Source organism: Panthera pardus, unplaced genomic scaffold, assembly GCF_024362965.1.
Source record: "Panthera pardus isolate Hobbes unplaced genomic scaffold, ASM2436296v1 HiC_scaffold_22, whole genome shotgun sequence".
NCBI classification, from domain to species: Eukaryota; Metazoa; Chordata; class Mammalia; order Carnivora; family Felidae; genus Panthera; species Panthera pardus.
The window spans coordinates 77,171,758-77,184,937 of record NW_026526788.1 but is presented as its reverse complement, the minus strand read 5'-3'; the positions used below and the strand labels follow the sequence as shown (position 1 = coordinate 77,184,937).

The 13,180-nt window shown below is 51.0% G+C and overlaps 1 protein-coding gene across 13 annotated transcripts in view; it reads right to left on the bottom strand.

Annotated features, from left to right (window-relative positions):
• The window catches only part of TACC2 (transforming acidic coiled-coil containing protein 2), a 211,914-nt gene extending 199,267 nt beyond the window's left edge, over positions 1-12,647 (bottom strand). For 11 of the 13 annotated variants that reach the window (XM_053909967.1, XM_053909977.1, XM_053909980.1 and 8 more), the window contains exons 1-2: positions 12,536-12,647; positions 11,561-11,661 (exon numbers count right to left, since the gene is read on the bottom strand). Coding sequence is in view for 1 of the 13 variants with exons in the window: in XM_053909976.1 (XP_053765951.1) it covers positions 12,536-12,553 (18 nt within the window). In the remaining 12 variants the exon portion in view is untranslated. The remainder of the gene's footprint in view (positions 1-11,560; positions 11,662-12,535) is intronic. The other 2 variants (XM_053909969.1, XM_053909976.1) reach the window with 2 other exon arrangements.
• Between the last annotated feature and the right edge of the window lie 533 nt (positions 12,648-13,180).

Sequence of the window (13,180 nt, the reverse complement as noted above, 5' to 3'; positions counted from 1 at the left end):
GACCCCTCCCGGGAGACAAGTTGGCATTTCCTCAAAGGCTTCCCTGGGACCAGGTGTCTTATTAAGCTCGGAAGGGTGTTGGGAGCTTCCCAGAGGGGAAAGTCGGATGTGGAGGGGATCTCTGTGCCCCCACTTCTGGTTCGAACAGAGCAGAAGTGTGTCTGTTTCAACAAATGAATGGATACTCAAATTATGGTACACCCATTCATCGGAATATTAATCAGCCATAAAAAGGAACGAAGTTCTGACTCAGGTAACAACTCGGATGAACCTCAGAAATTTACTAAGTGAAAAAAGACACAAAAGGTCCCACGTTGTGTGATCCCACTGATACGAAAAGTCTAGAACAGCCAAGTCCAGAGGGACAGAAACCAGACTGATGGTTCGCAAGGGCTGGGGGAAGGGTGAGTAACTCCTTGATAGGTTCAGGGTTTGATTTCGTTGTGATGAAAATATTTTGGAACCAGATAGTGGTGGTGGTTGCACAGCATTGTGAATGTGTTAAATACAACAGTTCACTTGAAAATGGTTCGTTTTACCTTGTATAAATTTCAGCCCACGTTTTAAATTTTTTTTTTTTTCAATGTTTTTTATTTATTTTTGGGACAGAGAGAGAGCATGAACGGGGGAGGGGCAGAGAGAGAGAGGAGACACAGAATCGGAAACAGGCTCCAGGCTCCGAGCCATCAGCCCAGAGCCTGACGCGGGGCTCGAACTCACAGACCGCGAGATCGTGACCTGGCTGAAGTCGGACGCTTAACCGACTGCGCCACCCAGGCGCCTCTCAGCCCACGTTTTAAAAGCGTAGGTGTTTCACAGCTTGGGGTTCCGCATAAACTATTGTTTGAAAAAAGCGTTCCACCTGGAGGGAGGCGGCACTTGAAAACTGTCACTTTTACGTTGACAAACACCAGGTTTCTGTCCAATTAAGGATCGGTGGGATGAGAAACAAGAATGTTTGCCTTCTTCTTCCTCATCCCCACTCAAATCACAGGAGAATTTTTCTAGGGAGGAAAATCTTTTTAAGTGAGATGCCTTGGAGGAACCAATTAGAAAGGAAGAGAAGTCTCTTCAACAGGGGGGCAAACGCAGTGAAAGAGAAGGGGAGGATTGGGGGCACACTGCTGAGGAGAGGGGAGAGAGGATGGCCGACCAAAATAGCCGAGTCACTGAACCCGAGTTGAAGGTGGGGAATGAATGTTCAGTATTCAATTTTCACTCGTGTACATTCAGCAGTGCAAATTGCTGAACCGTCCATGAACCATGAACCATGCTTCCATGACCCATCACCTCTGTCAACTCTGGGGCTTCATGGGTGGCTGCCGATATCACTATTGCTGCCACCATTGGTCCCTGGGCCACCGCCATCATGACTGCTGGATCCTGGGCAGCATCACTGATGCCCGTCCCACCACCACTTGCCCTGGCCGCCTCCGAGCTCCAGGGGCCGCCACCGTCAGTGGGAAAGAGAACAAATCAATACACCAACACTTCAGCTTCCGCCCCAGAAGCTGGTGCTCTTATAATGTCTTATAAGCGTCTCTTATAATAAATTGCCCAGGCACAGAGGACGTGTTGAGATGTCAGGCACTATGGAATCCCGACTGTCCACATTCCTTAGCTGTGACTACCTCTCCCCAAGGCAGTACTCTAATGGGACCTCAATATCAGTCTCCTTGCCTTACCACTGTCTACATGGGTCCGTGGCTGACCAGCTTCCCTCTTTGTGCTTGTCTTCTTCCAACCCGGACACTAAGCAACCAACCAGATTTCCATTTCCTGCCACGCATGGCTAAACACAGGTGTGTGCACGTTCACTCATCAATCTCCAGGATAACCTCCCTTTGGAGGCAGGGGGTTGGGATTATGAACCAGACCTTGCCGCCAGACTGTTGCGGTGTGAATACTAGCTTCACCACTCACTTGATGTATAGACGCTAGTGAGTTAGTTAACTTCTATAACCTCCGTTTTGTCATCTCTAAAATGGGAATCATAACGGTACCTACCTCACATGGCTGTGATGAGTTAATTTCAGCAAAGCTCTTAGACTAGATTAAGCACGAAACTGCTGCCTATTACATGATTATTGGCAGTGGGTTTCTTTGGAGTCCCAGTAGGCAAATCCCTCAGTGGCACAAGGTTTATATTGCCTTCTTCTTATCCCTTCAGTAAAAATCAATAGATTTTTTTCAATAGAAAAATGTTTTCAATAGAAATCGGGACATCTGCAATAAAAGCTCAGCTGAACTGACTTGTGCATTAGAAGAAACAAATGGTGGCAAATAATGTTTATTTATTTTTGAGAGAGAGACAGAGCGTGAGTGGGGGAGGGGCAGAGAGAGAGAGGGAGACACAGAATCGGAAGCAGGCTCCAGGCTCCGAGCCATCAGCCCAGAGCCCGACGCGGGGCTCGAACCCACAGACCACAGGATCATGACCTGAGCTGAAGTCAGACACTTAAACTGACTGAGCCACCCCGGCGCCCCTAAAATTCATTTTTAAAAGATAATTGTTTGGGAGGATTTTCGTTGTTCAGCTGGCATATTGGTGTCCCATCATCACAGCCGCAAAAGACCCCAAACATGATGGGACAGTCTTTGAGTTTCTTCACGCATTCTATAAATACGGAGCTTTTTTGTGTACCAAGCACTGGGTGTTTGAGTTCTCTTTGATACTTACAGTGGAGCTAGATATTTTCTTTTCTTATGGATGAACACCCGAAACCCAGAGGGATCGAGTCACAGGGTCAAAGACCGGCAGAGAGCAAGAGGAAGGATGGGTGGCCCCAGACCCTGCGTTCATGAAGGAAGTGATGCTACTACCTTGGAAGATTCTTCAATGCCGTTCAAAGGTAGTTGACGGCCTTTTTCTCTCGTGTCTTTTTCTCTCGTGTCTTTTTCTGCTCATTTACTTTTGGTAGAGCATGGAGTTTTTAGCTGTTGGCAACTGGAGCCGGTTAGGAGGGTCCCGGCTGATTGGGCCACCCCCTCCCTGATCTGCAGACAGGGCCAGGTTTGGGAAGGTGATTTACTGCAGTGGCCAGAGACAGCCTAGCAGGGCTGGGTAGGCGGAGCATTGCTGGGAGGAGCCAAGATCACCACCCGGGAAATGGAGCCTGGGGCCAAGTGTGGAGGAGGGGAGATGGAAACGTGAGAACCAGCACAGCAGCTGATGGGTGCAGAAGCAGCCTGTGGGCGGAGGCCGCAGCTCAGAACGAGATTGCGATGTCCAGGTCAGGCCGATGCCCCATTTCATATGCTGCGTGCAGGGTGGGGAGGTGCAGGGAGCTGGGAAATCAGAGACAAGATCGTGCCAGCCTCGGTGACGACGCGGAGACTCAGAGAGGTTTTGCAACTAACCTCCACTGTCCTGTGAGAACAGCCTCTTGGAATCTGCTGATCCATCCCACCATCGTACCAAGTTTTCTATTTGGGGTTTTCTATTCTCTTGTTTAAAAAAAAAATTCTTTTTTGTATGTGATAGAAATGTATCTGTTTTGGGGCGCCTGGGTGGCTCAGTCGGTTAAGTGTCCGACTTCGGCTCAGGTCACGATCTCACAGTCCGTGAGTTCGAGCCCCGCGTCAGGCTCTGTGCTGACAGCTCGGAGCCTGGAGCCTGCTTCGGATTCTGTGTCTCCCTCTCTCTCTCTGCTCCTCCCCCGTTCATGCTCTGTCTCTCTCTGTCCCAAAAATAAATAAACCTTAAAAAAAAAAAAAAAGAAATGTATCTGTTTCAAAGGCTTAAGAAGTTTTGATTTTTCTTTTGCACTGAGCATGCTGGGTTGTGAGTGCTGGAAGAAACCTGGGGATCATCTTCAACACCCCCTTCGCAGACGGGGAAGCTGAGGCCGAGAGGGTAGGAAAGGATCGGCCCTCGTCTCCCAGCAAGCAGGGGCTGGGACCAGATGCAGACAGGCACGCTTCTAGCAGGCAGAACCCCGCCCCCTCCCCAGCAGGCCTCTGTAGGCTCTGCAGTCACCTCCCGACCAGACCAGCAAGGTCAGATAGGACCCGCCTTCCCTGCCGTGGCATTGATTGCCCTCCGGCCTCGGTGGCATCCAGCCCGTCAGGTCCTGTGCCAGCTGAGGATGTGGGAGGCATCGACCGGAGGAGTCCGGGTTAGGCTTGCTTATCGAAGGTGAGCTCAGCTGCACCTGACCAGCAGCGACTTGGGCCGCTTGCCACAGCCGGTGACCCCAGCCAGCTGCTTGTTCCCACAGATGGCCCCAGCAGGCGGGAGACCTCATCTTCTCCCCTCCGGTGGCTGAGTTCAGTTGTTCTAACTCCCTCCTTTGCACAGCTGAGCGTGGTGCTACTTATAGCTCTGTTATCATGTTCCTGTTTGAATACAAACAAACCGCCGTAGCCTGGGAAGGGGATTTGTTGCGAGACCTCGCCGGCCTGCTTTCTGCTCCGGCAGGGACCTGGCTGCTCTGTGGGGTTTGAGGGACGTGTGGCTCTTCCTGGCCGCTCTCCCCCAGCCTCCTGTCTTCTCCCTCGCCCATCTCTGAGGCCACCGAGAAATTTCGATGGGAAAAGGCAGCCTCGACGCACGTGAGGACTGAGAGTTACTCAGACATCTCCTCTCACGCCCCCGAGACCAGAGGCCACGTCCCCAGCCCTGCTCCTGGGGAGAGGCTGGGCCAGTATTCAGCTGTTGCTTCTCAGCCTCAAACCTCCTGTTTCCCGGTGCTGGGGACTCTGCAAAGCCACTTCTGCTTTGCCAGCTGCTCCTGGGAGGCCCTGCGGGAGGAGGCAGAGGCCAGAGGTGGAAGGAGGAAGGAGGAGAGATCGTTCCGTCCCTGTCTGTTTCCCGGTCCTGGGAGCAGCACCCAGCCTGCAGTCTTCACCCCCGGGGGGCAGTCACCTGTCTGGGACCCTGTCTCTGGTTGTCCTGATGCCCACAGAGCTCGCCTCATGGCTGGGCCTCCCTCCACAGGGGTCTGGGGTTCCCTCCAAGCTTCTACTTTTTAATAATTCCAGCTTCTTTGTGCCCCATAAGCCCTAAGTGTGATATCTGCCTCCTGTAGCTACCACCTTCTGTCACAACTCTGAGTTTGCTTTTCTGCCTTGGCATTTACTTAGATAGCCATTCTTTATGTCAGATTCTCTCTGATAGAATAACTGGGACATTTCTGTCTTCTGACTTGACTGGCTGCTACGCTGGCAGAGTTGGGATTCCAACCCAGACCTTCTTTCTCCTGGTTCAGGACTCCCTGCTTTGGAACCCGATAAACGTGTGTTCCATTCCATGAATGAACGAGGTGAGTTCCCCCCATTCATCAGTTCTGACTTTAGTTAAGATGTGGTGAGGATTCCCCACCAGCTCTGGCAACCCACGGTCACCAACAGGGGCAACCTGGCTGATCTTATGGACCGCCTTCTTAGACAGGGCCCTAGGCCTTTCCTCAAGGGCCACCCTAAATTTAGCTTCTTCTGGAACCACACCGAATCTGCACACTTTCAGCTGCATGGCTGAGAAGTAGTTGCTGAGAACTAGCCAGCCCACAGATGGCCACAGCCCCGTGAAGGATCCCAGCCGAGAGAGACCAAGAGAAAAAAACCCAGAGGAGCCGCCGAGCCCAGCCCAGATGCCAATCCACGGGATCAGATCCTAAAGAGTTCGTGTTTTAAACCCCTAAGTTTTGGGGTGATTTGTTCATGGCAACAGCTAACTGATAAGATCTCTCCCCAGAGGGCCCATTTAACTTTCCTTCATACCAGCCTACACCCAACTGTGACTATCCATCCTGAAGATCTGTGCACTGAAGCACAAAGGATGTCACGTGACAGACGACCGATAGATGGATCGTATTCCTCTCCCGTGGTAAGATGACAGTTTACAAGCATGGCCCCTTGACTAGTGGCCCCTAGGGTCATCGTGGCTGATGCCAGACTATCCCTGCACTCTGAGGATGAAGCTCTGAGTTTACATTATAAACAGTGCCTGGCCCCTTAGCCTAAAATGGAAACATGAGGCCATATATTGGTTTGCAGTAAGAGGTCTCTTTTCTTTCTCTTTTCTTCCTGCTAAAACAGATATTTGACGACACCTTTAAATATAAGGTTCCCCTTCTTCGCGATCTTTGTATAGTCCTTTGCAGGCTGGGTGTTGGCAAAACCATATTGCTTAGAAAAGCAAGCTGTTGAAACCCACAAACGTTCAGACATCGGTCGAATCCCAAAGCTAAAGTGTGCTGTCATTTTTGGAAAGCAAATACAGTATGAACATAATTGAGAACTACAGGCCCGGGGGGGGGGGGGGGTTGGGGGGGTGGGGGGAGACGGGATGAGACACGACAGAAATCTTGAGTGTGGATGAGATATCAGTGCCAATTACGGCAGGGCCAAGATGTTATGCTGATGAGCTATATGTTAGAGCTGAACTAAGAAGCTGAAGATATTTGCCTTCTGCAGGACGTAATAAGTCTTTGCAAATGCAATTACTAGGCCTTGGAGAGGGTTTCAGCTACGATCAGGGAATTTTATTATATAAAATAGAGAATCACTTTTTAAGACATTTGTCCTTCAGACAAGTTTATTGTAGACTTATCTTTAAAAATTTAAGGAGAGAATAATCACTATATAATTTAAAAATTCTTACAAACGAGGCTTTGTTAAGTCCCATTTGTTCCAACTATAGTTCTTTTCAGCAAGAACAAAAAGGACATCTTGAGCAAATTTTCCTGTGTGTGTGTTTTTTAAAACTTTTTTAATGTTTACTTACTTTCTGAGAGAGAGAGAGTGTGAGCTGGGGAGGGGCAGAGAGAGGGAGACACGGAATCCGAAGCAGGCTCCAGGCTCTGAGCTGTCAGCACAGAGAGCCTCATGTGGGGCCTGAACTCATGAACAGTGAGATCATAACCTCAGCTGAAGTCGGCCGCTTAACCGACTGAGCCACCCAAGCGCCCCCCTGTGTGTTTTTTTTTAATTAACTTTTGAGGTAGCGACCTGTCTCTCCATGTTTCCTCCCCAAAAGATATAAAACAATGAGATAGAGAAAGTAAATGCGTGCAACAACCAGACCCTCAGGATAACTTGAAGACAGGAAGAAAGCAGAGACAGTTAAACAGCACTCTTCAGAGTAAACTGAATAACAAGAGGAAAGTGAGACGATCCAGGAGCGTGATTTCTCATGCGCCCATCCTCTGCCCTCCACGAATCTTTGTGGCAAGCACAGGTAGACTGACTAATGTAGAGAAACAGTGGCTGAGGCACCTGGATGGCTCTGTCGGTTAAGCGCCCTACTCGTTATTTCAGCTCAGGTCACGATCTCACTGTGAGTTCAGAACCCCGAGCTGGGCTCTGTGCTTATAGTGCGAAGCCTGCTTGGGATTCTCTCTCTCTCTCTCTCTCTCTCTCTCAATAAATAAGTTAAAAAAAAAAAAGAGGGGCGCCTGGGTGGCTCAGCCGGTTAAGCGTCCGACTTCAGCTCAGGTCACGATCTCGCGGTCCGTGAGTTCGAGCCCCGCGTCGGGCTCTGGGCTGATGGCTCGGAGCCTGGAGCCTGCTTCTGATTCTGTGTCTCCCTCTCTCTCTGACCCTCCCCCATTCATGCTCTGTCTCTCTCTGTCTCAAAAATAAATAAACTTAAAAAAAAAATTATGGAGAAGTTGGAAGGAAGCTAACGAATGAAGCCTTCGTTGATCTACAACTATTCTTGGAATGATTAAGTTTCCTCGTTGGACTTCAGATATGGGGCGCCACGCCTCCAGTGGACCTCAGTCCAAGCGTTGCTTCCCAAGCCCCAGCTCAGCCCCTCTCACTCACCCCTGTTTGTTTGGTTTCTAGGACTACGTATAGTCTGAGCACTACCCGGCTTCCAGAACGTGGGCCTGAGGATGGATCTTGCCATGTATGAACACAGCTCCCAAAAGATAACTTCCTGAATTCCCTCCCAGGAGGATCTGCCCATCTGATAAGAAGGTCTGGTACTAATGACTGACTGCCCATGGGCACCGTTCCTTCTCTGTCTGGTTGCTTCTCCAAGGTTGGCGTCTGTGATTAGGTCATTCCCCGCGCGCCCCCCCCCCCACCTGTTAACCAAGACAAGCCAACCTGAATCTTCTTGTTTGTGCTAAACGAGGGAGAGGTGTTGGCAAAAGCATCACCAGTCCAGGGGCGGGAAGACAGGCTGGCGCTGGGGGTGAGGGGAGCACACCCACCGAAGGCCAGAGAGCGAAACTGCCACCAGGTGATGCAGACAATAACATCACCAAATGTTCTCCAAAGAACTGGAACACACGAGAGGATGGTCTTGTGACTGACCAGGACTCGGGGCTTGGTCGTCTCATCCGTTTGCTATGAAATATGAGCCACAAAATGACTCCGTCAGATCCTAACTTGAGCCTCATTATCAGCTTCTAGCAGAAGCATGGTCACCGGAGCTGTTTTCTGAACCACCAAGACTAAATACAAACGCATGGTTTGTGAGCCCCCGGAGTGACCAACAAAATTATGTCCCCTCAAAATGAACAACCTTGGCCCCACTTAAAAGTGATCACTCCAGGGGTGCCTGGGTGGCTCAGTCGGTTAAGCATCCGACTCTTGACTTCGGCTCAGACCATGATCTCAGGGTCCGTGGCTTCGAGCCCCATATCGGACTCGGGACAGCGCGCGGCCTGATTGAGATTCTCTCTCCCTCTCTCTCTCTCTCTCTGCCCCTCCCCTACTCTCTCTCTCTCAAAATAAATAAACTTAAGGAACAAAGATCACTCCAGCTGCACCCACATCCATACCCTTTACTGTCCCTTCACACATAAGGAGCACAACCAGAGAGAAAGAATCTTCCATGGCCTAAGCCTTGCAACCCTGGATTTGATAAGCCTGAAAGGCAACTACTCTGAGGAGAAGCCATCCTTTGGTAGGGGCTGGGAATTTCTCTGGGGCCCCGGAAAACCGACCCACAAACCAGCTTTAGTCATTCCTGAACCGACGTGAGCAGCTCGACTACAGAAAGTTAGCTCCCTTTGCTAGAACAACATGGGCCCGTGTCGCTGGGTTTAATCTCTTTCTAATTCTTCGGCACCAATTCTGGCACCGGGCTCTGCCGAGGCTGTTCCCTGACTTGCGTGTGGAGCAGAATTTCCCCTTTTTAGGTCACAAACTCAGAGCGCTCCCTCGTCCCAGCAACTCTCTGCCCCGGGTCAATTTTCAATACCCTCCTTGACGGCATTTATGAAACGCTGGCAAGGTGGCCGCTGGGTTGACCCGTTCCTGCTCTCCACATCATTTCACGGGACTGAAACACGCACACCAACCAGCCACAGCAGGCCAGGGGTATGGAAACACATCGACGTCCATCTCTTCTAAACACGGCTGAATTAAGGGCCGTAGGACCGAGGATGTGGACCCTCCGGTGACTCTCAAAGCGTTCAGACGAGCCCGCAAAGAGTTGTCTTCCTGTGTTCGTTCCTCGGGCAGGGATGGCTGCTGCCTTGTAGTCTTGCCACCCTGGAGCGTCCGACCCCCTGCCCCACCTCCTGTGTGGGGTTGGACCACCTCACCTCGGCTTCCACTCTCGGGAATTGGAGATTTGGAGCAAGGTTGCATCATAGTGAGTTTTGTTCTCTACTGGCCGATACCACACAGTCTGGTGAATTGCACCTGTCCGGGCCCCCCAGTGTTATGCCTTACACCCCGCATACCCTGGCCCATTCAGCACACACTCTTGTGTGCAGCTGGCGGGTCTCATCATTGCAATCCGCAATAACGTCCACTCCCATTGGGGCGCCTGGGTGGCCCAATTGAGCCTCCGACATCGGCTCTGGTCATGATCTCGCAGTTCGCGAGTTCGAGCCCCGCGTCGGGCTCTGGGCTGACAGCTCGGAACCTGGAGCCTGCTTCAGATTCTGTCTCTCTCTCTCTCTCTCTCTCTCTCAAAAATAAAATAAAAAATAAACATGAAAAAAATTTTTAAAAAATCCACTCCCATAGAATCACACACTCGAGCGAGGAAATTTCAAAGGCCCGCCATTGGCCTTTGCTCTGAAAATGGCTCGTTTCTCATTCTCCCCCGTTCCCTACCCCCCACCAACCCACCTCCTAGACACTGCTGACGGCACGAGGGGTTGATTCTGGCTTAAGGTGGGCCAATCAGATTTTCTCTCTTGATATGTAATAGGGGCCCTGGAAGTCAATCAAGGGGCGGGGGCTGCGTGAGTCACAAGGCAACGAGGAATGGAGGCTGGAATCTGTGCCAGAGAGCCCCCGAGACTGCGCTTGATGATGTGAGGGACGAGCAAGGTTAGGAGCCCAGCAGACACCAGCCCACCCTCAGACCAGAAGGACGTAGGTGCTGGCTGAGAAGCCGGGACACAAGGAGTTGCTATGGCCCACAGCGACGTCTTCTCAACTGATCCCCCAGCTCGTTTCCAGGGAGTTTCTGTTTCTGGCAACCAGTGTTCCCTGACTGACACCACACTCAGAAGTTGCCCGTGACCCCCCTCCCCGCCCAGTCCCCATCCTGCTTCAGCATCTCCGCGGTATCTGACACTGTCACCCCCGCTTTCCCCCAGTGGGTCTGTCCACTTACACAGGTGCTCCAAACCCCGGCTCTCCTTGGCCTTCTCCAGTTTCTCTTCCCTGCTCTCAGGGAAGCCATTTAACAAGACCCAGGATTTGGGGCAGCCCGGTGGCTCAGTCGGTTAAGCATCCGACTCTTGGCCCCGGCTCAGGTCATGATCTCACAGTTTGTGAGACTGAGCCCCACATCGGGCTCGGTGTCGACAGTACAGAGCCTGCTTGGGATTCCCTCTCTCTCTCTCTCTCTGCCCCTCCTCCGCTCTCTCTCGCTCTTTGAAAATAATTAAATAAACATTAAGAAAAAAATAAGATCCACGATTTGGTCTTAAAGCCTGGGGTCCACAGAAGATTCCACTGGTTTCCATAGCCTCCCCTGCCGAGTCCAGGCGGAAGGCTCCAAATCCAGGCCACCAGCGCTCACTTCCTCCCGCACCCACTGCGTTTTTAACTCTGGTGGCAGTTTCTTCTTAGATGACTCACTGTCACTTAACCTCTTGAAACAATTCTGCACCATGATTGCTCCTTGGGATCTGCCCCACCCCCTCCAGCCCAGGTGCTGTGGTTGTGCGAGTGTAGCTTACAACTATATCCTCATTCCCAGCACCTGGTACACGGGGGTCACTTGAGTGTTTGTGGAAAGAGCCCAGGGGACGAATGCGTGATAGACTGTGTTTTAATTTTCCCTCGATTTCATTCCTCCTGTCTCTCCAATGCACATTCACCAAGAACTCTGGGTTCTTCCTTCCCAGTGTGTCATTCACGGTCCCCTTCCTCCCCATTCCCTTTGCTTCTGCGTCGGACCCTCATCACTATCCATTAGAGCTACTGCAGAAGCAAGCGGGTCTCCAGGTCGTGATGACAAAACTGACCCGTGACATCCTAGGAAGATGGAGGCAGCAGGGATTTCAGCTCTTCCCAAATCTCCCCGTGCAAACAGAGCACGAAGCTAGGAAACCCCAAACCCAGGGGCTTCGAAAACAAAACTGGAGCATAAGGCTTTTCCTGAACATCAACCCCCAACGGCCACGAGACCCACCTGGTGTTGGTGTCCGTGCAGGAGGACGTGGAGGGAAGCAACGGGGCACTGCCAGCGGGACCCCAGAGCAGGACAATCCCAAAGTCGCCAACGGGCATTCACTGGGAAGGACAGTGTGCCGATTTGGAAGCAGCAGCTAAAACCGGAGGGGCTTTGCCCCCTCTACACACACACATGAGGACAGTCCACACCAGTGCGTACGCGGCGTGCGTGGGATAAGGGGTGGAAGTCTGTGCGTTCCTGTTTCATGGAACGTGCTATGAAATAGGACCCACATGCACACGTACACGCTCACGCTCCACTGTGTTTTACTAAACTGTAGGATTTTCGAATAAGGCTCAGCATTCTGCATAACTTGAGTGTGGCCTGATGATCCAGTTATAACCGACACCAAGTCAGGCTCGGAAACACACGATTTTTGTTGAAATCACATGCAACTCCGAGTTGGCAGCCACAGCATCGAAACCGGCCTGAAAAGGTACTTGTGTGGGTCCAGAGAAACACTGGCAGACGTGACTGAGTCAACACCGTCAAGAGTTTTAAAATAACTTTTCCCCCCATAAAGTCGTGGTGTGTCGGAGCCTCAGGGGCCTCTTAAATCGTCATTCCACAGAACCGTAAATACTTGAAAATCCAATTTGCAAGGGGCAGAATCATAACAGAGGCCAGAAGAATGAAATTTCATCCAGCCAAAGCCTTATTTTATGAACGAGGAGACCAAGGTCCAGATCAATGGGGACTTATCCTACCAAAAGGAAACAGTAATTTACAGGAAAGAAAAAATACAGTTCATGCAGCTTCGGGGACAAGGGGGTGAAGGGCGTGGAAATAAGAAGCACAAATGTGCCTTTAGTTTCCCTTTATAAGGAAAGAAAAGAAAGAAATGCATTTATCCCTCTAATCTCAGTAGCCAAACCAGTTTAAAGCCACACGTCCGTTCAAAGGAATAAAGCCGTCAGGCTGAGACTCACTTACCCAGTATCCTCTCAGCATGAGGAGCAGAGAGCCGGGAAAAGGCCCTCTTTTCCTGATGTCAGGACTTCTCAGCACTGCCCTCCGCCCGTGGTCTGTCTTCCCCCAGAATCACATGGAAGTGTTCTATAAATGTGCATTGGCTTAAGGTTGGGAACGCTGGCCTGGGAAGCAGCGGCGTGTAAGCAATCTGACCCAGGCCAGGCGGCAGCTTTCCAGAAGGCTCTGCAGCCCTGAGGGAAGATAACAGGGGCCAGGGCGGTTGCAGGTATCGAGAGCCTGCAACTCTGTTCTCCTCACTCTGAGTTGATTTGGGATCCGAATCCAGTCTCCACTGTCTTGGGTTGCAATTTCATTTACTTGGGGGCCGTTCTATATTTTGGCGAGGACCAGCCACTTTTCAAGACACAGCAGCCTTAATAATAATAAAAACAAAACACCCCCCCCAAAAAAAAACCCTATAAAATGAGAAGTGCTTCTGGTTCAGCTCCCACAGACCTCATAAGATCAAGTTGTCCTTTTTGGAAATGTCACTGTGCTCCCTTGAGACAGGGAGAATGAACAATCGCTCTTAGGCCAGTTCTAAATGGCAAAGCTACCTAAAATTCCGTCAGTATTTCGTGGGTCAAATGCACAACCATACAACGA